The following is a 27368-nucleotide window of genomic DNA, read 5'->3' as shown; positions in this document are numbered from 1 at the left end:
CGCACAAAATGTACTACGACAGAGCCATAATCACAGATAAAACAATTTACCACAACAGACCAGACATCACACTCATTGACAAACACAATAAAATTACATACATTATAGACATATCCATTCCAAACACTCACAATATACAAAACGCATGCACTGAAAAAATTAGCAAGTACACAGAACTCGCCCAGGAAATAAGGCATCTGTGGAGGATGGATAGGGTGCTTATTGTACCTGTTGTCCTCTCCTCTACAGGTGTCATACCACACACACTACACAAAAGCCTGGGCACATTACAATTGAATAGAAACACATATATCACACTACAGAGGTCCGCTATATTGAATACATGTCATATTGTGAGAAAATTCCTGAATACAGACACACACACTGACACACTTCTTTAATTTCTGTTTTGGTTACTATGCCTTGACTTTGGTCCGGCATAGTACTTAGCCACCGGTGTTAACCGAGTATATCTAACTTAACCCAACATAATAATGAAAATGTCAGTTGAAAACTCCAAAAATGTTTATTGAAAGTCTGTTAATTGATGCCCTGTACTAAAAATAGGTTGTTCATGGTATTGACTTCAATTTTATTTCTATAAATCAATATATTACATCAAGTTTATATGAGGAGCATCCAGAAAATAATGTTTGGCTATAAAAAAAGGAAAAAAAAAACAGTAATGATAGAAAAAAGTTTTATTAAGTAATTAGTACAACACCAATTATTTTTCTACATAGTCACCATTATGATTTAAGCTCTTGTAGCACGGCACTAGTTTTTGGATTCCTTCTTCATAAACTTCCACCACCAGTTTTTTCACCCACTTAGTGACAGTTTTTTCACCTTATCATCCACCATCATTGTTCTAAAATGTTCCAAATCCACCCAAAAACTCTTTCATCTTGGGAAAGAGATGAAAGTTACTGGGTGTGCCAGGTTAGGGTTGTAAGTGGGTGGTAAAAAACATTATTGCACCAAATGTTTGAAGCACAGCTTGAGTATGTTTGCATGTTACCTTCCTTCGTTAAACATTAAACACCATTTTCTCACACTTGCTTTGTTTATAATATGACCACCATATAATTTTGTGACTTTTTTTTTTATGAATTTCTACAGGACAAATGTTCTTTGTGTTTAGAAAATGAATAACACTTTGCATTTGGCAGGATTTTCAATTTTTGTACACATTTTAACCCTTGACAAAACAGTAACAATTAGCCTGCCATTATCAAAACTTTACAAATGCTAAGATTACATAGCAGAGAACAAATTGACCTTGAATCAATGGTGGTCATTTTCCTGCACAGAGTGCCATTCACAAACGTTTTATATTTTCTGGATGCCCGTCGTAATTGTATGTTCTCTCTTATGATGATGGAATGTGCTTAAAGCATCCTTTTAATTTAAAAAATGTTTAAGTTAATTTATTGGTTTAATGTTGCATTGCAAATTATATGATAGGCCCATTTAATTAGTTGTATGACTTAATTTGAATTTTCCAAATTACATAGTAATAATAATTAATTGGTTTGTAAATTGTTTTATTTTGTGTGCAATAATTTTCAGGAAAATTTTGGGTTCTGAAAATATTCTGCACCTCTGTGTATTTGATGTTTGATTAAGAACAACCTGAGGAAGGCCTTTAAACATGGCTGTTTGTTCCAAATAAATTGAATTGCTGGATTTAAGGTGTAATCTTTACTGCTATTGAGATAGTATCTTCTAAATTGGATATTGATAAGTGTTATGCTTTCAGTGATCACTGTAAAGATGCAATATATATAGTGCTTTGAATATTTTTGTTCTAGCAGTTTCTGTGGGGCATACACTGCTTCAGGGTATCCATACAAAATTACAGTACATGGCAATAGTTACATAAGATCTTCAATTATTGACGTAGCTGACTTAACATTCCAGCAATGTGGAATGTTAAGTCAGCTATTGAAAATAATCAGGGATATAGTTCCTAGTATACAGTATTATAAAACTTAAATAGTCTGGCATCTGATGATACATCATTTTTGATACTCTATATAAAAATTGGCAAGTGTAATTAATAGCTTTCCTAAGAAATATATATGTTATGGACAAAGTGATAAATCGGGCATTATGAATAATGACCAAAAAGAGCACGCAGTGTGATAAATATTGATTAATTTATCAAATTGACTGGTCATTATGAATACCGCTATCTCCTAGTCGGGCAAAGTGATAACAATGGGGAGTGATCATCCAACATACACTAGCCAATTGGCACTCTGAGTTACAGATTATATCGCGTTGAGTATGTGTAGTGTTTAGTACTGAATTTTAAATTGTGCAACATTAATTAATTTGATTAAAAAAACTCCACTTATTTCATTTAGAAATATTTATTTTTTGTGAATTATTTCAAAGTATTTTAAAAAGAACATGTAATCTTTTAAAAAGGAGTACTATTAACTATATTAATTAAATGGTAAAATTTTACCTATGTGCACCATCATGGCAGTGGTGGCAACTGTTTGTGCTCCTGACAGATTCCTCCCGGAGGGGAGCCACCAGCAGGCTGCTGATTGTTTAACATCACTAGATATTGATACATACTAGTTTATTGATACGTGTGATCAAGAATTACTGTGAATAAATAACTAGTGATGTTAAACAATCAGCGGCCTGCCAGCGGTTCCCCTTTGAGAAGAATCCATTGAGAGCACAAACAGTTGCAACCGCTGCCAAATTTGGTACTAAACGCAATACACACGCGCAAGTCAGATATGAGTGCTGATTGGCTAGCGTATTTTGCAGTGGCGTGCCGTGACATTTGATGATAGGGAAGCTGTATTTCTGTAAGAAGCCGACTTACAGGGGCAATCAATTAATTGCGCGTCAGGGCCCGTTCGTATTCGTTTGTTCGATAAGCCAGTAAAAACCGTATACTTCTTTAAATGTATTTTTAATAGATTATCTGACGTACTTAATAAATAAGAAAGTTCAATATAATTACCTCCATTATTAAATTCAGTAAATTCCTTATCCCCTCTAAATGCCAATTCTCGCTTTGAGAAAAAACATCTATTAATCGTAATTATCTTGTTATAATTTTCAATATTTATTTTATATTGTCTACCAATGTTAAATTCTATTCTGCTTTGAATTCCAGATTGCTTCAATTTTACGAAAGATTCGTCATTCGTCATAAATTTTATCATCAAAATGTCGAAATTTTTTTGTCGATGTATTTATATTTAATTTAGGCATCGGTCTTTCTCTTTTAATGTTTTCTTTTTCATTATATCGTCTTGAGCCAAAACTTTTTTAAAATAAATTTTTGAATCACTAGCCACGATATAAGGGCTAAAATTAAAATCATCAGAAAAACTTACTTGGTAAAACAAAATGTGTGACGAATATACATACCTAGTACAAAAAATTCTTCAATTGTATGAATATACTTTTAAAGAAACTTATAATTAAATATAACTTTGTGAAGAAACGTACATAAAAATAACAAAATATTCTTTACTTTTTAAATCTTAAAACAATCCACTTAGTGAAATAGCTCCCTATGAGTGGCTAATGAATGGAATCAGAGACGGTCCAGGTAGGTGTGTACGTGCCAAATCCCGAGGGTGCCGATACCGGTCGATGTCAAATGCCTCTTTTTGTGGCATCACTAGTATATATCAAAGGACGCGACAGGGTTGTTGTAGATTTTAAACGTTTCTCACCATAGCTGTAAAAATCTAAATATGTTAAACTCAACAGATTGTCCGTCGTTCGTTTTCTAACTAATTCGTTTTAGGACCAAGTGTTCACGGAAATTTCCAAAATTTACAACTTTTCGGTCACTCTCATTGAACTGGAAAAATTTCTGTCTTTATAACATCTAATATTATGAAGAGATCAGACCCCACTGTACTCGGCAAGAGATTGGTTTGGTTAAGCTTCTGTTTAAGTAAAATTTCGACTCTTTCATCAGGGTTTTATTTATGTTTCTAATTCCCTAATTGCTTAACTATTTAACTACTTCTTAAATAGAAATAAGTCGAAACCTGTTACTTTGTACTTGAATATCTGTGGTCTTGGGAAAGAAGTGGAAAGAAATTTTTATGACAACCGATATATAAATCGTAAATTTAAGGAAAATAAATTCTAGAGCTTTTTTTGTACCACTGTACATCTCATTCATTAAATTTGGTTGTAAATGATGCTGCCAAAGTAACAGTTAATTTTTTAACACTGTACTAGAATTGTACAGGTTTTTTCTGCATCCTCTTACAGATGGGACATACTAAATCGTAATATCACCGGTTTAACATTGAAATCCGTAAGTAATATAAGATGGGAGAGCGGAATAAAAGCAGAATAAATATATCAAATATTTTAATGGATTTTTTTAAAACTCCTGTCAACTATACAGAACTATCATAAAAACATGCCAGTAAATTCCTATCGGTTGGGTTAAGTTATAAATCTAGTCTAGGGAGGGCAACCTTTTTTATAACATGGGCCAGAATAAATTTTACGTTTTTTCTGCGGGCCGTAGTAGTTAATTGACGCCTTCTTGTGACTCGTAATTTTTTTAGTCTGCAAATATGAAATAAATAAATAAAAAGTTAATTACTACATTTATTTCTCTTATCGTTTTTGAAAATTACGAAGAATTGGAAAAATAACTATTAATTAGTTATTTTTCCAATTTAATAATCTATTAAAGATCTTGCGGGCTGGATAGAAACTTTTCGCAAGCCATAGCTGGCCCGCCATTGATCTAGTCTGCTTGTGATTCGCATAATCGGGCGAGGGCGGCCGAATATCTAGCAGGCAGGCAGCTAACAGCCCACAACCGGTCCGGGATATAAAATTAGAAGCTTTATGTGTGAAGCATCCACGAGCTAAACCGGGTGATGTTGGTGCTTTGTAAAGCGCATGCACCAATGCCTATAATCTGGCTGCTTGGAAGTTGACGGGCAGGTGGCTAACAGCTCAGAACCAGTCCGGGATATAAAATTAGATGCTTTGTGCGTGTGTCGCTTCTACCAACTAAACCAGGTGAGGTTGGTGCTCTGTAAACCGCATGTGCCAATGCCTATATAATCTGGCTGATTGGAAGCTGACTTGGTTTTGACACGCCTTCCACCACTGAATTATTCGAATATACAATAGCAATCTTATTGTTTTTTTCACACGTAGTATAGAAATGTGTAAAAGATACATAATGCAGTTATAATAAAATATTAATTTTAATTAATGCAAAGTACGTTAAAATATGAAAATTTATATTTTATAAAATACAAGGGAAGGTCATTGGAAGGTGGAATCGGCACTTCCATCGCTTCCAATGACGGCACGCCACTGGTATTTTGGATGATCACTCGAACGTATTATTATCACTTTGCTCGACTAGATGATAGCAGTATTCATAATGTCCAGTCAATTTGATAAATTATTGAAATTTATTACAATGCCCGATTTTGTTGGTCATTATTCATAATGTTTGTATTAATCACTTTGTCCATAACATATACATACAAGAAAGATGTCGGCCGTACACAAAGTATTTAGTCGGCAGAAAAGAGGGTAAGGGAAAGGGGAGGGAAGAAGGAGGAGAGGAGATAGACAGTAGAGAAAGGTAGGATCCCTCTGAATGGCATACATGGCTACAGCACCCTCTATGTTTGATGTTGGCATGCAGTTTTTTATGCTGCAAGGCTGTTTTCAATCTTACACAAGATTTGCTTCAGGTCAACAACTGTTGACCTGAAGCAAATCTTGATTAGTGCATGTAGTTATAAAGACTAGTAACTTCTGTTGTCAAGGGTCTAAAGGGTTTAAGAAATATATAATAGTTATATTGACTGAATGAATGATACTTATACAGAATTAATCATTTTGTCATCATTATATATTTCAAGCTTTGGGTTAGATAAACACAAGTGACTGAACTTTCCAAAAGAGACAACTAATTTTTAAATATAAGAACATGAGAGGGCCTGTAATAATAGAAGTTTTAATTTTGTCAAAGTCATTTCTATTTTTAACAACTATGCAATGACCAGTAAGCAAAATTAATTTATTCAGGTTAACTATAGTTATTGAACTGTAACTAAGTACACCAATTAAAACCTTGACAATCCAGTAAATAATTTGATGTAAATTCAATAAATGTTTTCAATCTTACACAAGATCTGCTTCAGGTCACCAGTTGTTGACCTAAAGATCTTGATTAGTGTGTGTAGTTATAAAGACTAGTAACTTCTGTTGTCAATTAATGACATATTTATTTCTCATTTGCCTACAAGCTTGTATCTGCATAGATTTAGTGTTATTCTGCCACATTCTATCATTACAAAGAGAAGTGCTTTTATCACCTATATTGTTATTATGTATCTTTGTTTGAATTTGAAATATTTAATAGCTATAACTTTAAGTACTTAATCTAAATACCTAATATACTTAAAATTATGATTTTGTATATCTATAAATATATTCTATTATTTTAATATTTTAAGTAACTAGATTTTTTAAATTTTCATTTTCAGTTCCCCCTGAAAAAGCTCCTTATTATACACATCTAGGTACTGGTCCATCTGTAAGTGCTATTCGCAAGTTAATGGAAGAAAGGTTAGAAATGTTTTATATTATAAAACAGATTTGAAATACTGTATCAATCTTTAATTAATAAAAATACTTTTCACAGTTTTATGATATTCAAGTTTCAATTATACACATACAAAATTTATATATTTTACATAATCTAAAAATTTATGGAACATAAATTATAAATAATGATATGCTAAATATTAAAGGAGTCAGCAAGTTACATAAAATAAAAGGTTTTTCAAGTCTCTGTTCATCTCATCATCAGTTCTCTAATGTAAACTTTAAAACTTTAACATTAAGAAACAAAAGACAAAAATATTTCAAGTGTTATAAATTAACAAATTTAAGTATGAACTTTTAAAATATAGTAGGCATGTGAAAATTAAAATATATTGTCAGAGATCTTTTATGTTATTTAAATGTAAAACTTTTAAATTTGACAAAATTTCTAAATTACTAAAATTTATCTATGGTAAAATCAAACTATAGTGTAATATAAATGCATTATACATACAAATTCAAATCTGATATTTAAGATGTTTAACTGTATGTGTTGCCAATTCCAAGGATATAAATCAGAAGCCTTGTGCTTTTTATTCAAGGCTAAGTTACCATTAGTAACAATAAGTTTTTCAAAAGAAAATTTCTATAATCTAGCATCATTATCTGAACTTTCTCCCATTTGGCTTTTGCTTCATTTTTTTCTTTGAAGAATTTATTGATATTTTTGCTACTGTCAGTAACTTAGTCCTGAATAAAAAAACACAATGCTTCTGATTTAGATCCTTGGGTTTGGGTGCTTTTATCAGTATTACAAACAGACGAACATCTTAAGTTAAACTTGAATTTGTGTTTTACATAGTTTTTATTCTACTGAGTTAATTTTAGTTAGATGGAAATTTTGTTAAATGCATTATATTTGAAAAATTTTACACTTTTAAGTATCTTCTGTGTTAAAGTTTTTTTGCCATAAGTATTACATTTTTAAAGTTCATATTCAAATCCATTATTTGCTAACATTTAAATTAATAAATACAGTCGACTCCGCATAAGTTGACACCCCAAGGGGAAGTGGAAATGTGTCGAGTTATCCGATGTGACAACTAAAGCGAAGTTGGAAAAAAACCACAATTAGGAAAATACAGTAGTGCATTATACAGTAGTATAGGCTTACAATACATTGTGTCCTCCATTTACAGTTACTCTGTAGATGAAAAACTGAAAAATTTGTTTAGTGTTGTTTGTTTTGAGCACTTAACTGTCTCGACTTTCTTTTTCAACCATCACGAATGCCTTGAAAACATCATCTTCGCAATTGTCAATTCTTGGCAAATAACGTCTAAGGATTCTTAATGCCTCTAGTGTGAGAAAATGCAAAATTGGATTCTGGTGTGACGTTGATGTAGATTGTATATTTTCTTTTTGTTTATCTGTTATTATTTTATACATAAAAATACATAAAAAGTTAAGGCATTTTTATTAATATGTATATGTATATATTAATTATATATTAATAAATAAATCGACTCCCCCTCCTGAAAAAAATGAGTTTGCACCACATGTGCGGAGTGAATTCATTTTTTCAAGAGGGGGTGATGACTTATTGGAGTGTGGGACGGTAAAAGTATGTCGACTTATCCAGTGGTGACGAGTTAAACGGTGTCGAGTAAACCAGAGTTTTTTAACATTAATGTCTATGTAAGTCGGCCGGGACCGCAAAAAAGTGACTACTTAACCGATGGTGTCGAGTTATCCAGGTGTCGACTTATGCGGACTCGACTGTATTTGTTTGTTAATTTAAAGCTTATATGTTGGCTATCTGATGATAAACTTAGTCTTGAAAAATGTTTTATCTCATACAAGAAACTTCTAGACACACTGTAAATTAAACTTACTTCTATCCCAAACCGGACAGTGCTAATATCCTTCTCTATCTTTTTTCACTAACGTTTTCGAACCTCTGGTTCTTCTTCAGGTGAACAGACAAGTTTTCTTTTTGAAAGATTCTTAACTTGTCGGTTCACCTGAAGAAGAACCAGAGGTTCGAAAACGTTAGTGAAAAAAGATAGAGAAGGATATTAGCACTGTCCGGTTTGAGATAGAAGTATGTTTTATCTCATCTTATAAAACTTACTAATTCTTTTATTGTTTAACATATTACTTGTTTATTGTTGTTGTTGATGTAGGAGTTGTATTGTGACAAGAGTTGTATTTTATATAATTGAAATGATATTACATAATTCAATATTATATCCTAACATAGTCATAAATTCAAAATATAATTGTAATATCTAATAAATGTACTTGCCAATTTTCAATTAAAGCATGTAATTATTATTACCATCTAACGATGATTTTAATGATTAAATATTGTAATTTCCTGCAAATAAAACTTGAGTTATCTGTATTTTAAAGTCAGTTTGAAAGACAGTGAGGGTTATGCAGCACTGAAAGATTATCAATCAATTTTAAATAGTAATTATGATTTTATTCAACAGCTTTTTCTTTGTTTAAATTTAATAAGAGCATTTTAAAAAATTGCAAAAAACCCTTTACTTGCTACACATATTCATCTGCAATCTCAGTTTGCTGGAAACCATCAAAGATGCATCGCCTTTAGTTCTGTGAAATCTTACAAGTGTTCCCTATCAGCTTTTGTCACCACTGTGTTTTTTCTCTTGGAACACAAATATGTGTGAGCGGTTCATGTAGGGATGAATGTGGACAGACAGAGGAGGGAAGATAAAAGAGACAGGCAGGTCTGGAATAAAATGCACTCAATGACAAAAATTATACTAAATAAACATTAAATTTTATTTTTATGAAACTGTTGGGTTAAGTATGCCAAAGTGTTTTACGGACTTCGACTACAAGGAAACCACTTCACAACTTCGCCAACTTTGTAGCAAGAAACATTCGATCTTTGCGGACCGCTATGACTGTCTGCACATTACAATTGACGATGATGAAGACTTCCGCCATTTCATAGAGTGGCCTGATGATGATATAACTTTCATGCTCAGACGGAAGAACAGTTCTTTTGTCTCGTTGTTCTCACCAGACTTAACGAAAGCCCATGAGTCATTACGCACTTGAATTCTCCAGAAGCTTAACTCGGATGGACAAAACATTACATTCGACAACGTGATGAACGACTGTGAAGAGTTTATAGCAATGCATTCCAAAAATAAGTTGTATGAAGAAACAGAACATCTTGTTAATAACATCCGTGCCAAGACCCTGTCTAAAGAAGAAAAGACCAAGAAGGCAAATCATCCACCAAGTACTTGCAAGCGATGTGGTGAGTGGCATTGGTACAAAGACTGTGTGGACAGTCTTTGTACCAATAAGGTATGCCTAAGTAAGGCACAAATGCCAAAAGTGCAATCACATAGAACACGGGTGGGCAAGCAAGAGTTCAGTGGGAGCCGAAATGTAGGTTTTGCAAAATACATGGGAGCCGCAGTTCTTTACTTTTTTATTCTGTACCGCAGTTCTGTACTGCCATTTTATTATATAATATAAAACAAATATTGAATTTTTTAAATAAACATATTTTCACAAAATTGTGGAAATAAAATAGTAAAAATAATAATAAAAAGCAGAAATTAACACTTTTAGCAAGAGCCACATGTAATTCAAAAAGCCGCATTTGCCCATGTCTGACATAGGACATTTAGAAAAATTATGTTGACAACCACAAAAGAAAAAGCATGTGTGCTCCAATAGGGTAGGAATTATCCAAAATTTTGTGAACACCTGCCGACTGCTAAAAACGAGGATTGAGGTTAATGGACACCCATTTGACTTCTACCTTGACAATGGATCTGAAATTAACATTATTGACGAAACAGCATATGATGCCATTGAATGACCCACACTCCAGCCTTGTACGGAATGAGCCAGATGTTATGATGGAAGTACTCTTTTGCCACCATTCTTAAGGAAGGGACATACCACCTTCTGTCACAATGATGTTTGCAAAGAACCATTCTACGTAGACAAGAAAGGAGCTCTCAGAAAGGAGCTCTCCTTAGGATCAGCACTATGCACCCCTTCCAATTTTTTGCTGCTAAGGTCTATGATGTCAGCACCTGCCAGAAGTCAAACAATGAGCTTCGAGTCATTGAATCATTGCAGTGCAACTTTCCAGAAGTTTTCAAAGAAGGACTGGGACTCTGCAAGGTAACAAAAGCTTTGTTAATGTTGAAGCCAGACATCATACCTGTCAAATGCAAGTCCAGATCAGTTCTGTATGCCTTACAACCAAAAGTGGAAGAGAAACTCGATCACATGCTGAACATAGGAGTCATCAAACCCATCAACTATGTCGAATGGGCTGCTCCCATCATAGTAATTATGAAACCTAACAGTTCATCACAACTGTGCGTGGACTACTCAACAGGTCTCAACAACGCTCTCCAGCTCAATCGGCACCACTTACCACTTCTAGAAGACATCTTCTCCACGCTCAATGGTGGTCGAATATTCTCACAAATAGTCTTTTCTGATTCCTATTTGCAAATGGAACTCAAGGACACTTCCAAGAAACTCTGCAATATTGCAACACACCACAGATTCTACAAATTCCAACGTCTTCCATTTGGAGTGAAGTTGGCTCCAGGCATTTTCCAATTGATCATGGACTCCATGATCTTGGGACTGTTGTTCACTTTTGGGACTTCGATATAGTCACTGTTAGTGACAATGTGGACAATCATCACAGACATCTCCACGAAGTGTTCCGTTGCATCCACAACTATGGGTTCCGAATCCAACCGGAGAAGTACACATTCTTCAAGGATTCCATTAAGTACTTAGACTACATCGTCGATAAGGACGGATGCCGCCCAAACCCTTCTAAGGTTGACACTATCATCGATATGCTGCCGCTGACAGACCTATCCACATTTTGCTCATTTCTCAGTATGGTAAACTATTACCAAATCTTTGTCCACAACATGCGTCAAATTCACCAACCACTAGATGAATTACTCCAGAAAGACCAAAAGTGGCAGTGGTCAAACAAATGCCAATGAGCCGTTCAGTGCATCAAGGACATTCTCAAGTTGGATATACTTCTCATGCACTATGATCCCACGCTCGATATCATTGTTCCAGCTGACATGTCAAGCATAGGGCTTGACATGTCAAATGCGAGGCCATCATCCCACACCGCCTGCTCGATGGATCAATCAAGGTTATTTCTCACTCTTCTCACGTGCTCACTCCAGCCAAGAAGAACTCTAGTCAAATCGAAAAAGAAGGTCTTGCACTCAACTTCGCCATTCACAAGTTCCACAAGATGATTTACGGATGACCTTTCATGCTGCTCACGAATCACAAACCTCTCCTTGCCATTTTCGGCAACAAGAAAGATATTCCGACGCACACTGCCAACCATATGCAACCTTGGGCAACGATTCTTCTTGGATATAACTTCAATATCGAATATCGGAAAATCACCAAATTCGGACAAGCTGATGCTTTGTCACATCTCCTTTCCACTCAACCATTAAGGGAAGAAGAAATGGTCGTGGCAATCATTCAAGCCGAGGTGGACCTTACAGCCATGTCATCCCAACTTCCAGTAACCTTGGACAAACTGTACAAGCAAACAAAGAAGGATCAACTCCTTTAAACCTTCAGGCAGTATCACTTCAAGTGACTGAATGTCGACAGGCTTTGAGAGTCCTCTGACTGGGCTCAAATCCATCAATTCTATCGTTGATGCGACGGACTCAGCATTGAAAAGGGATGTCTCCTCTATAATGAATGCATTATCATCCCCACAGTACTGCAATGTAGGGGTACTCAAACTTCTACATCATAGACACCCTGGCATCTGGCACATGAAATCTCTAGCTTATAACTATGTTTATTGGCCAAATATAGACCTTGACATTGAGTCAACCGTGTGACGATGCTTTCCGTGTATCGCAGCAGCCAAACAACTGGTAACTTCCAAACTATTCTCTTGGTCGAAACCTGCGATCTCTGGGCAGCGTATCCACATCGACTATGCAGGACCTTACCAGGGCCAAAGTTTTCTTGTCATAGCAGATGCCTACTCAAAGTATCCGGAAATTATCTGCATGGACAAAGCATGTCCCTTGCATCAATCAGCATGCTGCAGAAACTCCTCATTCGTCATGGACTGCCAAAAGTTTTCGTCGGTGATAACAGAACGCAGTTCAGCTCATATAAATTTAAAAGATTATGTGACCAACATGGAATCAAACACATCTTTTTGCTGCCCTATCATCTGTCATCCAACAGACAGGTGAAACACTTTGTAGACATGCTGAAGCGAGCTCTCCTTAAGTTAAAAAGGGGAGGGAAATACACAATGTGTTTTGGACATATTTCTTGAGACTTATCGAATAACTCTGAACTCGGCTCTGACAGTAAATCTCCAGCCGAACTCTTCTTCAGACACAAGATTCAAACATCTCTCAATCTATTGTTGCCACCAAAATAACCAACAGAGTGTGAAATCAAAATGGAGAGGCAATTTAACTGCAAACAGGAAGCCCAAGAGTGAAATTTTGCAACTAAAGAGCTCATCTTTGCACAGCATCAACGCTCTCAAAATTGGCAATCAAACTCAAAACCAGAAACACTGTATACAAAGTGGAAATGACTAATGGATCGACTTGGCGATTTCACACAAATCATCTCATATGGAGACAATCTTCTCGACCGCAGTCCAAGAGTGACCCCTCACCATCATCATTGAAGCCTTCTCCATCCCACTATGTCCCACTCTGACTCCAGACTTAACCCTTTCCCGGCCAGGGTACCGATCTATCGTTACCTAATTGTTTCGCAAAACGGCCAGGGTACCGATTCATCGTTACCCTGTTAAAAATCGATTTTTATAAAATTTATCGACAACAGATGTCAGCACTTGACGGTATCGTCTTGTTTATCGTCTGTTTCACATATTTTTGTCCAGGTGGTGTTTTGTCGATGTAAAAAATTTTAATTATCGATGTTTTTTCCTTAATTTTTCATTTTCTGATAATTTTTTATTTCATTTTTAGCATATTCATGCAATAATATTACTATAATAAGTTCATTAATGCTATAATAAGTTTATTCAGCTATAATATGTTAATGCATCATAAATATTCAAGTTATGACCTTCAGTTCTGATATTTTATATATTTTTTTAATTTTTAATTATTTTTTAAATCTAAAATATCAGCAAATGTTACATCTATTGCTACTGGTAATCATATGTTTATTACGAAAATAAATAATCTTGTTTGATATAAAATGAATAAAGTATATTAGTTCATTATATTAGTTGAAAGCAGAATAAAGTTCAGATTTCAAACAAATGTTTGATATAATGTGCGATTATTTCACAACGAATAAACGTACATGCATAAATGTTATATCAAATTGTACAGAACAATATTGTACGTCGTATTGGCTCAGTGACAATAAGAATGAAGTAACCAGACAATGTTAATTTTGACAAATAGTAACAAATTTTCAAGTCTGAATGTCAGTTATCATATATATATATTTTTTTCTCATAAATTTTTCAAACAAACTTTATCGAAATATGTCGTATTTAAAACTAACTATATTGATAAATATATGTGATTTTTTTCATATGAATAAAATAATAATTTAATTTTTAGTGAATTTTTAAAATAATATTGCCTGATTCACCTATTTTGACCTTGGCCGTTTTACAAAATAAGGGGGCGTGGCAAACGGCAGGCTAAGGGTTAACACATCCAGTTGAGAGATCAGCCCAGCAGGACAATGAGTTCCCACTGTTTGAGAGACCATGTGCCGTTGAAGAAATGCCACCTGAGAAATTAGCACCACAGCCTCCGCATCGATCAGTCCTCACTCGAATCCCAACTGGTCAGCTTCAAATCAACCCTTCTTGAAAGAACTATTATGCATATAAACTGCCAATTTGTCCAATTTTTTCTTTCTTAAAAGGGGAGGTGTTGGGTCGGTTGATTTTGCACGTGTGAAAACCTAACAACCGGGGTCCAATCTGGAACCGATCAGGTTACACCTACATGTGTGGGTGCGCGATTCAGGGATGTCTTTTGTTCGGGTCAGTTACATGAGCAGGATGTGACTGGTGTCCAGTCTGATCGTTATAACCAATTCTTTGTTAGATATTAAACAGCGATTTTACGATTAGAGATCTTTACACCCTAACAGAAACATATATATAGTTGTAATTAATGTATATTAAGAACAATAATTAAATTCAAACAAAGACAAACCATTTCAAGACATAACAGACACATAACAATATAAGTGCATCCTAGATGGACCTTCAGTATTATTGAATTAGATCACTGACAGATCAGATCTGTTTCTAACCTTAAAACTCTTAAAATTTAGATGTCCTGACCTCGAGAGAAAGAGAGTTGCACTTTATCACGAGCAGATAATTACCTCATTGACTTTGTATGAAATCTTCTGAGGTCCTTTGTCAGACTCTAGAGAATTAAATGGATAACAGTCACAATTCTACAGATGGGAAATTTGATGAGGAGCTTAACAGATGACAATCAGTAACTTGAAAGATGAATGGGACAATTGACTTGTATGAGGCTCTAATTTCAAATGGGATGACTGAACTGAATGGCATACTGGAACTGGACATCTGGAGGATTGGACTATTCTTGCAAATTAGACATCTTAAATGACCTTTTGGAAATCCTTTTATAATTTTTAGTTTGTTCCTTGAGTCAGAACACTTCCAACAGTGGTAATATCAGATGAAGAGATTGTTAACGACCAATCCAAAATTTCTTTCTCTTGCTTCTTGGGAGTGAGTAACTACCTCAGGAAAGTTTTGTTAGAGAGGAAGTGTTATCTTTATCAACATCTTGTTATTTCCTTGTTTCTTTTCTAAACTTTTTCTCCTTTGTTATAATTTATTTTGAATAAATTATAAAGCTACAATTATTATTGCCTTACTGTCGTTTAGTTTCTTATTACAGTAGAGACTCGTAAATCGGAACCCCGGTAATCGGAATCGCCAGTAATCGGCACGATTTTCAGTCGGACTGTGTCGTGCTGAATCGAACGTTTTTGATACTAAATTAACTTCTAAAGTATAATTTTCATGTTTTATATTCTTCAATATATTTATTTTGTTTGTACAAAATGCAGAAATAATTTTTAACGATACGATAGCCTTGATTATTATTATAAAAATTTTCATTAGGCTTAAAATCAACGAAAATTCAACACGAAGCGACATGCAAGGGAGAAAAATTTGAACATCGGACAGGTTAATATATTTTTTTCATACATAATCCGTAATCGGAACAAATCCCTAATCTGAACAACCCCAGTCCCCAATTGATTCCGATTTTCGGTTCACTACTGTATATATTTTTCTCCTCAATTCTTGTGTAAAATCTTAAAACCAGTATAATTGTCCTATTAATAATTAATGTCCACATTGAGAAAATATATAATATAAAACTACAGCTCGGGATCTCGCAGTTATCTCCTATTTTTACTTTCCCAGCTGTTATATATAACAGAGGGAAAGTCTGGTGATCAGTCAAAAAATGACCCCTCCCAGATTTTTACATGTTTAGACTTGGAACCTTGAAACATTAAAAAATGCAAAAAATTTGGGGGTTTTTTCCCCATGTGTCGGCATGATCTTGATTCTGTCTGGCATGATTTTGTTCACCCTATTTGAAGCTTAATAACTTTTGTGCTTTTTGTCATAAATTTCTGAAATTTTGCAGTGAGGTTTGTTTATTAGGGGATTGATGCTATTATATTCTGGTGGTTAAAGGTCGATGGGATGGGGAGATAAAAGGAGTGTGTGTATTTCCGGTAGGATCAGACTTAATGATGATTTTACTTAGAGTATAATTTTTTTTATAAAATCCATTCCTACACTCAAAATTGAGAGCTTTTGCCATTTTATAATATTTTTTATTTAAGAAAACTGTTTATATTTTTAACTAACAGATGGTACCACCAAATATTGCCAGGAAAGTTAAGTACTTGTTGCTGGATTTTTTGTATCTGTCCATGTTTAAATTCATATTAGACACTGTCTTATATACCTTGTGTCTTTGTAAAGTACTATTTTAGTTTACAACGATTATCGACTCTACCGTGTCGGAAACAACCGTTAACCTACCGGGTACTTTACTCGGATTCGCGTTAGCGTGCCAGGCCTGGACTTTAAGCGTGCACCGAATTAAATAAAGACAATATTTGTCAATAGAAAAAAACCAAAGATTTAATTAGTCGTTTAGCAATAACTATGTACAATATTTAGTAAAAATCAAACAATAATTTATTCTAAGAAATTCAACAAAGTCAACCCGACAATTCTCGATTCAAATCTATGTCTAACTTAACTCTATTCCCCTTGGGAATCCGACAAAACCAAAAAGCTTAACTTATAACAATAATTCTTATAAACTAGAGATCCTAATCGTCACCTCAATATACTCGGAACCTATTTCCTCAAACTCTCAAGACTTTCTCAGACTGTCGATCCAAATTCGAATCACTTCAAATCACCTTGGAACTATTCGAGATCCTATCGGACACCTCTCTATTACTGCTGCGAAGCTCACCAAGCTCGTTGCTATCAGAATTCACCTCTCCGTCTTCACTTGAGACTCGGGATTTATAGTGTGAGGTGACGTCACAATTCTGAATGCGGTCACTCCCCTCATTTACATACTTAAATGCTAACAATAACGTTTTTCATCGTCTGGCAGCCCTTTTTCCGACAGTTTACTCACTAACCTTTTACATTATTTGTTTTTACAATTCTTTCCGGGACGTTTTTATTACTTAAGGTTTAGCGAGTTTATTTCGTGCTTGTGGGTTCTCCCCCCCCTCTTCTCGGTGCGGACCTATTCTTTGCCGCTCGGGGAGCGCAAATGTGCGTGAGTCCTATGGCGCTTTTCTTTCGTCGGTGAGTTGGGTTTTATTTCTTCTCTTTTTAAATACTTAAGGTGAATGGTGAGGAAACCTTCGTCCTAACAAAACATAAGCCCCAAACAAAAATAGAATAATAAGCAAAATAAAAGTAAAATAAAAATAACGCTCGGACTTGGTTCCTTACACCCCTTCCCCTTTAGAGTAAAGAGAAAGTTATTTCTCTTTTTACTTACTGCCAAACCTCCAACTCTTTTTTTTTTCTTTTAAGTAGTGCGCCTTATTTACAATTGCTGCCAGGTTACAAAGGAATCCGTCCCTTACAATGATTTATCATAAGCGAGAGTGACTCGTTGCTTAGTAACTTTATTCTAACGTAATGATACAATAGAGGGGAAACTGTTGACATGTGCTCATTTCGTGTTCCAAGGTTTGTTGCCATTTTCACGCTCTAATTTGGCGTGAGCAGGGTGAAACGTTAACCCAAAATTTTGTTCTAACGATTATTATCATCTTTCTTACGCTACGGACTGATTGTCGGGTTATAATTTAGCATTGTTAATGGTTTTAGTGTGTGGTTACTCCAGTCCGTCATCGTGAGAAAAACAAACAAAAAAATTTTGTTTTTTATTTTTTTTTTCTTCCCCCCCGTAGCCAAAATCCTTTCCCTTCTAGGGACCCTTGGATTACATTAATTTGGTCAAGGACCATCTGTAAAGAAAATATATATACCTCTGGTTTCCTTCTCTATCTTTGGGCTCTCGGCTTCCTGGTGAGACCGGCGAGTTGTCTGTAATCCACTCGTTGCATCGGTCGTAATCGTCGTTGGATGACTCCAGACGGTCTAGCTCTGGCGATGGACGGCGCTCGGGTTCCGTGATCCATCGACGATCCCGTAACGGAGTGTGATCCTCTAACGTTGCCCCTATTGGTTGCGAGTAGGGGTGTAGTAGTTTTCCTCTTTGGAAAAAGGGTGTATCGCTTCAGATTAGCGATATGTTGACTTCCGTGGCTGGCCCCAGTGTGGGGATCTTTTATCTCGTAGACTACTGGTGAGATAATCTTAGCGATCTCGTAAGGTCCTGACCACTTAGGTGCCAATTTAGCGCTGAAGTGTCGGCTAGAAGAAGAAATAGGGTGAGCTTTTAAAACAACTAATGAACCCACCTTGAATGTATCTGGCCGTCTTCGTGAATTGTAAGCCCTTCTCTGTTTCTGTTGTGCAGTTCGCACGTTGTCTCGGGCTTGTTTTCTTATCTGTTGTAATTCTGCCCATTTTTCTCTAATAGTCGTAGGGCGACTTGGATAAGCCGTTAGACGGTCCCACGGGAGTGCAATCTCTCTCCCGAGATGTAGTTTAGCTGGCGTATATTTCGTCGAATCCTGTTCTGAAGTTCGTAAGGCCAGCGCAAATTCCGATATGTGGGTGTCCCATTCTTTGTGGTTCCTTTCGATGTATGCCGCAATCATCCTACCCAAGGTGCGGTTCGTTCTTTCCGTAAAATTCGACTGAGGGTGATATGGCGTCGTCAGGATATGCTTAATTCCGGTGCGGTTACAAACTTCCGCTAGGAGGTGAGATATGAATTGGGGTCCGTTATCGGATACTAAGATTTTTGGCATGCCATACCTGCAAAAGTATTCTTTATACATACAATTTACCACATTTTCCGCGGTAATCTTCCGCAGGGGAAAAATCTCCACCCACTTACTGAAGTAATCCACCATAACAAGAAGATACTGATTACCTTTGTTGGACTTGGGATAGGGTCCCATAATGTCTACGCCTACCTTTTCCCCTGGTTCCGTTATCTCGGGGACTTGCATTAGTCCGGCCGTTTTCTTCTGGTCGAACTTCGTTATCTGGCATGTATGGCATCCTAGTACATATTCTTTTATGTCCTTTCTCATTCCAGGCCAATAGCAACGTTGTTGTATTTTTTTCGTAGTCTTTCGTACACCTAAGTGGCCAGCAGTGGGATGATTGTGTAGTTCTTGTAATACATCCTCCCGTAAGTTGTACGGAATTACTGGTCTGTAACCTCCAGTGTCATCTGTTTTCCGGCTATAATATAAAACATCATTTACTAGCCGGTAATGGGATGACTTACCTACTATTTCTGCTGACATGGCTGGGTCATTTGGTAAGTTCCCAGTCGCTAAGTAATCGTACAGTCCGCTCCACTGTGAATCAGTTCGTTGAGCGTCTATAAGGTCTTTCTCTCGTTCAAATGTTGTTACCGCTAACAATTTTGCGGTTATGTCTGAGTCGTTACTTAGTTGTGGATCTTCCAATGGACGTCTAGATAAAGCGTCTGGCAATTGATTGTCCTTTCCACTTCTATGTTGGATTTGGAAACTAAATTCCTGCAATCTTAATGCCCATCTCATTAACCTACCTGAGAGGGATGTAGAACTATTAAGCCATCGTAATGCAGAATGGTCCGTTACGACGGTGAATTTGGTTCCGTCTAGGTAGATTTTGAACTTCTCTGTAGCCCATACAATGGCTAGACATTCAAGCTCCGTGGCCGTATAGTTCCTTTCGGCTGCGTTTAAAGTACGGCTAGCGTATGCAATGACTTTCTCCTGGCAAAGCACTGCTCCCAGTCCTACCGTGCTAGCGTCTGTATATAACGTATAGGGCACACCTGGCCTAGGAAGCTGCAAAATAGGTGCAGTTATCAACTTACTTTTTAGCTTTTCAAAAGCTTGCCGGCATTCTTCCGTCCACTCCCATCGTTTCCTTTTCCGCCGTAATTGATACAATGGTTCGGCAATAGTTGCGTAGTTAGGTATGAATCTACAGTACCAGCTGCACATTCCTAAAAAGGTGCTAAGATCCTTCGTATTTCTGGGCGTCGGAAACTCTCGAACGGCCCTTACTTTTTCATCTTCCGTCGCAATGCCTTTATTGCTGACTTTAAATCCCAGGTACTGAACGTCTGGGCGGCAAAAGTTACTCTTAGCCAACTTAATGGTTAGTCCTGCAGCTGCCAATCGTTTGAGCACATTGGTCAAATGTTCGATGTGTTCTGTAAAAGTAGATGAGTATATAATAATGTCGTCTAAGTAAACTTGGCAATACTTCCCTTTTTCTTCCTTTAGGACTTTGTCCATTAGTCTTTGGAATGTTGCCGGGGCGTTTTTGAGCCCAAACGGCATGACCAGGAATTCATACAAGCCACTATTCGTAATAAAGCTTGTCTTCGGTCTGTCTTGTTCCTTTAATGGCACTTGCCAGTAACCAGACGATAAGTCCAAGGTAGTTATAAAGTTCGCTTCCTTAAGCGAAGTCAGTAATTCTGAAATAATCGGTAAAGGATATTTATCAGTCACTGTTACCTGATTTAGCTTTCTATAGTCGATACATAATCTCCAATCGCCCGTTTTTTTCTTGACCATGACGACCGGGGATGCCCACGGAGAATTTGATGGTTGGATGATACCATCTCTTAACATTTCCGCTATCTGGCGGTTCATTTCCTTTAACTTTACGTCAGAGTATTTATACGGACGTCCACATACTGGTGTCGCTTTGTCAGTGACGATTTCATGTTCTATCATATTAGTTAGTCCCGGCTTATCTGTAAACAGTTGCGAGTATTGCAATAATACATTTTTCAAAGTTACTAACCTTTCACCACTTAAAGTGGTTTGGAGTTCGTCCCACTTAGGTGAAATTCTCTCTTTGGGATGACTTACGTCCAAAGAAATTGTCAAATTTTTAAAGTCCATTGTTATTCTATGATTCTTGGCGAAATCACGCCCTAGTAAGCATGGCATTATAAGTCCTTTTACTACTACGCACGCCTGTCGAAGGGTAACACTTCCAATCTGGATTTTTGCCAGGAATTTTCCAATGGAGGTTCCTTTTCCTCCTTCAATGGCTAACTTAAAATTCGGCCCTGCTTGTAACCGAATATTTCTATTCTGAAAAGAAATTCTCCTCCACACTAACTCATTGATTAAAGTAAAGTCAGAACCCGTATCAATCCGGGCTGAGGTTAGTACTCCATTAATAAAAATATTTACCTCAGGCAACTTGGAGGCTTCACTCACGATTAGTCCTACGGTGGAGGTATTTGGATCCATATCGGAGACAGGATCCTCCCCTCGCTGTCTCCGGTTTAGTTTAAAGGTTTTCTTTTTCCATTACCCTTCCTTTTCCAGGTTACTTTTCGTTCGGGACTATTGGGCGTCTTGACATTTGTTTGATCATTTTGTCCTTTCCCTTTTGGACAATTCCTCGAAAAATGTCCCACCTCACCACATGAATAACAGGTCATGGGTGACTTTGCCGGTGCAAAATTTTTCGGCTCTAGCTGCTTACTTACTTTTCGACAGTCCTTAATCTGCTTTGCACTGTCAGGAGAACCTTGGTCGTTTCGTCTAAATTCGTACTCTTTCGCAGTACGTACTAACTCGTTTAATGAATAAGAACGGCGATTTTCCAGATACTCACGTAACGGAAGAGGCATCTGGGCAACTACACATTGTATAATTTCCTCATCCCGAGCTAAAGGTCTCCACGTGCGGTATAGCTGAACTGTGGTCCATATAAACTGCTCGACTCCATTGGTTCCTGTGTATTGTCGACTAAATAGTTCTTTAGCGACAGCTACTTCGTCAGCTAAAGGAGCGTAAAGATCCAGAAAAGATCGCTTAAACAACGGCCAACTGTTGCCGATTCGGTGGCGTCCTTCATTCTTCCACCACATTGCTGGGCTACCGCGAAGACAACTAGCGGCAGTATCAACCCATCTAGTGTTCGGTATTTGGTTTACCAGGAAATGCTGTTCGAGGTCCTGCAAGAAATCATTAGCAGTTAATGCTGACCTACCGTTAAATTGGATGGCTGGCGGCGGCGGTGCAGTCTGAAGCCAGACCATCGATGCATTAGATGTAGGCACTTCCTGTCTCGGAGTAGAAGTTTCGGGCCGTACAGCACTTGTAACGTTCGGTGTTGTTGGCTCTACAATTCCAGACGTGACACATGAAGTCAGATGAGTCACGGCGTTTGACAAGGATGACACTTGTTGCAACAGTACTGACAATTGTTGTTGCAACTGGTTATATTCGGCTCGGGTGACTGGTGCACTATCTTCCATTTTTTTTTCTGAGATTACGAGGTGTTATTCCTCTAAGCTAAAGTCAAGATCAACAAAGAAAGCAACAAAGTCTAATATTAACCTTTAGAGTCCCTGTTCGGGCGCCAGTTGTAAAGTACTATTTTAGTTTACAACGATTATCGACTCTACCGTGTCGGAAACAACCGTTAACCTACCGGGTACTTTACTCGGATTCGCGTTAGCGTGCCAGGCCTGGACTTTAAGCGTGCACCGAATTAAATAAAGACAATATTTGTCAATAGAAAAAAACCAAAGATTTAATTAGTCGTTTAGCAATAACTATGTACAATATTTAGTAAAAATCAAACAATAATTTATTCAAAGAAATTCAACAAAGTCAACCCGACAATTCTCAATTCAAATCTATGTCTAACTTAACTCTATTCCCCTTGGGAATCCGACAAAACCAAAAGTTTAACTTATAACAATAATTCTTATAAACTAGAGATCCTAATCGTCACCTCAATATACTCGGAACCTATTTCCTCAAACTCTCAAGACTTTCTCAGACTGTCGATCCAAATTTCGAATCACTTCAAAATCACCTTGGAACTATTCGAGATCCTATCGGACACCTCTCTATTACTGCTGCGAAGCTCACCAAGCTCGTTGCTATCCAGAATTCACCTCTCCGTCTTCACTTGAGACTCGGGATTTATAGTGTGAGGTGACGTCACAATTCTGAATGCGGTCACTCCCCTCATTTACATACTTAAATGCTAACAATAACGTGTTTCATCGTCTGGCAGCCCTTTTTCCGACAGTTTACTCACTAACCTTTTACATTATTTGTTTTTACAATTTTTTCCGGGACGTTTTTATTACTTAAGGTCTAGCGAGTTTATTTCGTGCTTGTGGGTTCTCCCCCCCCCTCTTTCTTGGTGCGGACCTATTCTTTGCCGCTCGGGGAGCGCAAATGTGCGTGAGTCCTATGGCGCTTTTCTTTCGTCGGTGAGTTGGGTTTTATTTCTTCTCTTTTTAAATACTTAAGGTGAATGGTGAGGAAACCTTCGTCCTAACAAAACATAAGCCCCAAACAAAAATAGAATAATAAGCAAAATAAAAGTAAAATAAAAATAACGCTCGGACTTGGTTCCTTACATCTTGAAAGCTGATAAATTTCAGTAATCCTTTCTTTTTTCAAAAAAAAGATTTTCAGAGAACTATTTAAAAGCCAACTGTCTATTTTTCCATACTTTCTGTGATGTATAACTTAACCAATTGACTTTAAAACTTTACCAGTGGACATTGTAGAGTTTATGTCAACTTTCTTAGTAAAATTAACAACAGTGACATCAACAGCAATTACTTTATTTAATGCTTATTTATTCTACAACTTGTCTGGAAATTATTCCCACTTGCCAAGTTGTCATTCCAGACTTGTCTCAACTGCATATCTTAATTCACTCAGTAACTTAACTCAGCAGAGTGAAGGCCAACTTTCTTTGTCAGTTTGACAATGTTCTTTTATACATTGCTAATTTGCATACTGCACATGCTTATAAGAAATAAGATGTTTCACTTAACTAATATCTGTTTAAAAAACCCTAAATAATTTTCTACTTATATTTATAAATGACCCCTCCCAGATTTTTACAGGTTTCCAGTAAGCATTTCTTATTATACATCTAGCACAAAATAAGAATAGAGTGTTCTTGTTTCAAGCCAACCAAGGATAAGAATAACCTGGAAAAATTGAAATAGCATGCTAAACAATAATAAAAGCAGATTTGTACAGTTTTACATGTGAAGATATGTATGAGGGGTGTCCAATATTAACTCCTTCAGCTTGCAAAAGTATTAAAAAACAGTATTAAAAAACAAAAACCTTAAATTTCCAGCAATAAAAAACATTTAATAATAACGTTTTCGACTGTTTTAAACAGCCATCATCAGTTAAAACGAACTTAAACAAAAGAATGCAGAAAAAAGAACTCAAGCAATACAAATATTTAAAAATTCAAAAAATTCTAAAGCAAAAACGCCGTCGTATATTAGAAACTAACAAACAGCGCATGCACTAAATATCGTAGTAAGAATAAAAATAAAAATAAAAATAAAATAACAAAAAATACTGCCGCAAAAATATTTCTATTACAAGAAAGAACGTTATGCATTTCGGTAAAACGACTTCCATGCCGTGGATAAACCGTCTGCGTCTCCGAAGGTTTTACCGAAATGCATAACGTTCTTTCTTGTAATAGAAATATTTTTGCGGCAGTATTTTTTGTTATTTTATTTTTATTTTTATTTTTATTCTTACTACGATATTTAGCGCATGCGCTGTTTGTTAGTTTCTAATATACGACGGCGTTTTTGCTTTGGAATTTTTTGAATTTTTAAATATTTGTATTGCTTGAGTTCTTTTTTCTGCATTCTTTTGTTTAAGTTCGTTTTAACTGATGATGGCTGTTTAAAACAGTCGAAAATGTTATTATTAAATGTTTTTTATTGCTGGAAATTTAAGGTTTTTGTTTTTTAATAGTTTATTTTCCAGTAGCTAGTTTACTTATTGTAACTACAGTATTAAATTAGTGAAATGCATTCAAATCTTATTAAGAAATTATGTAAATGAGACTCTAGTTGGGAAGTGTTGAGATAGCAGTTGAGATTTAACAACCGCAAACTCAAAATTACTGAAAAAATAAATAAAATAGAAAGTAATGGAAAGAACAGTGAAATTTTGTTAACCCAGCATCCAGTATACTGGCAAATTTGATAAGTTGGCATGTCTGACTCATCATTGGGGGTTATTACACTCAATGATGCGTTGGACATGCCAGCTCATCAAATGATATTGATGCACTGGGTAGGTCCAGAATTAAGATTTTCATATAAAAGTGCCCAAAAAGTGCATTTCTTGAAAAGGATTGTGGATTGTCCTTTTAGAGATAACAAATACCAAGAGGATATGATTCTGTTACCTCATGAATGATTTTTGTAAAGACTGTTCCAAAGACATTAGTGCACAGGTATGATATGAGAATTAGAAATATTTAGCATACTTGGAATCAATAATTATCATGGAAACAGCTACAGTACATTACTGTTTATGTACTTTAATAATTAGAGTACATCTGTATTAATATGCAATAAAAGTGTATCTAGCACAAATAAACTCTATTTCACGCCTTAATTTGTCCAGCATACTGTTAAAATTTTCATAAAAACGTTTTCGATCACTTTTAGCGATCTTCATCAGTTACAGATTACAAAGAACGAACAAAAATTCGAATTTAAAAAAGATCGAATGTTTCGGTGAAAAACGCAATGCGATATATGGACATGGAGAACACCCCATTCAAACGACATTGTAACAGAAATTTGAATCTGTAACTGATGAAGATTGCTAAAAGTGATCGAAAACGTTTTTATGAAAATTTTAACAGTATGCTGGACAAATTAAGGCATGAAATAGAGTTTATTCGGATATAGTTCCAGTAAGCATTTCTTATTATACATCTAGCACAAAGTAAGAATAGAGTGTTCTTGTTTCAAGCCAACCAAGGATAAGAATAACGTGGAAAAATTGAAATAGCATGCTAAACAATAATAAAAGCAGATTTGTACAGTTTTACATGTGAAGATATGTATGAGGGGTGTCCAATATTAACTCCTTCAGCTTGCAAAAATCTGATAACTCCACATACTTCACACTTCAAATACGCGATTATGCATGCCATGTTTGTTTGCTTCCCAACTCTACAACTACACACATGAACGTGGCTAGTCATGCTTATGGTGGCAATATTGCACATGGGCAATTTGTATAACTGCCACCTGAACCTTTATTATCAGATACCCCTTGTAAAATTGTCCAGGGAAACAAAAAAACTGGAAAAACTTCCACTGTCTGATAAGACAGCATATTGATAACCCAACATCATGTTGGTTTGTTCTTATGATGCCAGGCCACTGTATTATAAATCAAAAATTTTCTCATGCTATTTCACACATTCTTCAAACATTAAATATGTTAGATATTATTCATGTTAAAATTCTTTTACATTTAAATTTTTTGAGTTTATTTTAACATTTATTATTATAATTATATACAGTCTATCTAACAAAAAATGAGCTTTGCAAAATCATTTTTGATGAGTGTTAGTCTCTGACAATTAAGACACATGACTTGATAATTGTAATGTTAGAAGGCTGTAAATTTTTGCACTTTTCATTGCTGTAAAGTGACTTTCGATGGCTAAAATAATTATATATGGTTTTTAGAAAGCAGGGGTTGAAGAGAGAAGATCACGTGATTATCTGATGCGCCTTGCAAAAATTAAATGACCAACAAAAGATACGAAAGTTTCATCAAAATTTTATAATTTATATAAAGTTAAACATGTATAAAAAGTGACATAATTAAATATGTATGCTACAAAAATTTCAATTGTATGCAATCAACATGAATACAGTTGTAAAGACAATTATCTATTAATTATTATGCCTTTGTGTCCTTTTTAACTCTATTTAAAATTTATTTTGTATACTAGTACTTTCTATATATTAACAGGACTTATTATACTGGAAATTATGGATGCAGATATTTAGTCTTACAGATCAAAAATAATGTTTTTTATTTAGTTCACCTGAACACATACACTTTAAACATGTGTTTCGGACTTGTTCGTCCCTCCTCGGCAGGCCTTTAAACAACACTTTCTACAATTAACAATAAAAACATTTCTTGGTACAATTATAACTAAAATTAGTTAAAAACACTAGTTA

The 27368-nt window shown here is 35.8% G+C and overlaps 1 protein-coding gene across 1 annotated transcript in view; it reads left to right on the top strand.

Moving 5' to 3' along the window:
* LOC136977190 (serine-rich adhesin for platelets-like) overlaps nt 1-27368 on the top strand; it is a 97845-nt gene that overhangs the window by 29300 nt on the left and 41177 nt on the right. Inside the window, exon 3 of the mRNA XM_067272644.1 lies at nt 6531-6612. Within this exon, the coding sequence (XP_067128745.1) occupies nt 6531-6612 (82 nt within the window). The remainder of the gene's footprint in view (nt 1-6530; nt 6613-27368) is intronic.

The sequence above is a fragment of the Centruroides vittatus genome, unplaced genomic scaffold (genome assembly GCF_030686945.1).
Source record: "Centruroides vittatus isolate TY-2023 unplaced genomic scaffold, ASM3068694v2 contig_452, whole genome shotgun sequence".
Lineage (NCBI taxonomy): Eukaryota > Metazoa > Arthropoda > Arachnida > Scorpiones > Buthidae > Centruroides > Centruroides vittatus.
The sequence above is the reverse complement of the archived record's forward strand: the minus strand, read 5'-3'. Positions and strand labels throughout refer to the sequence as shown.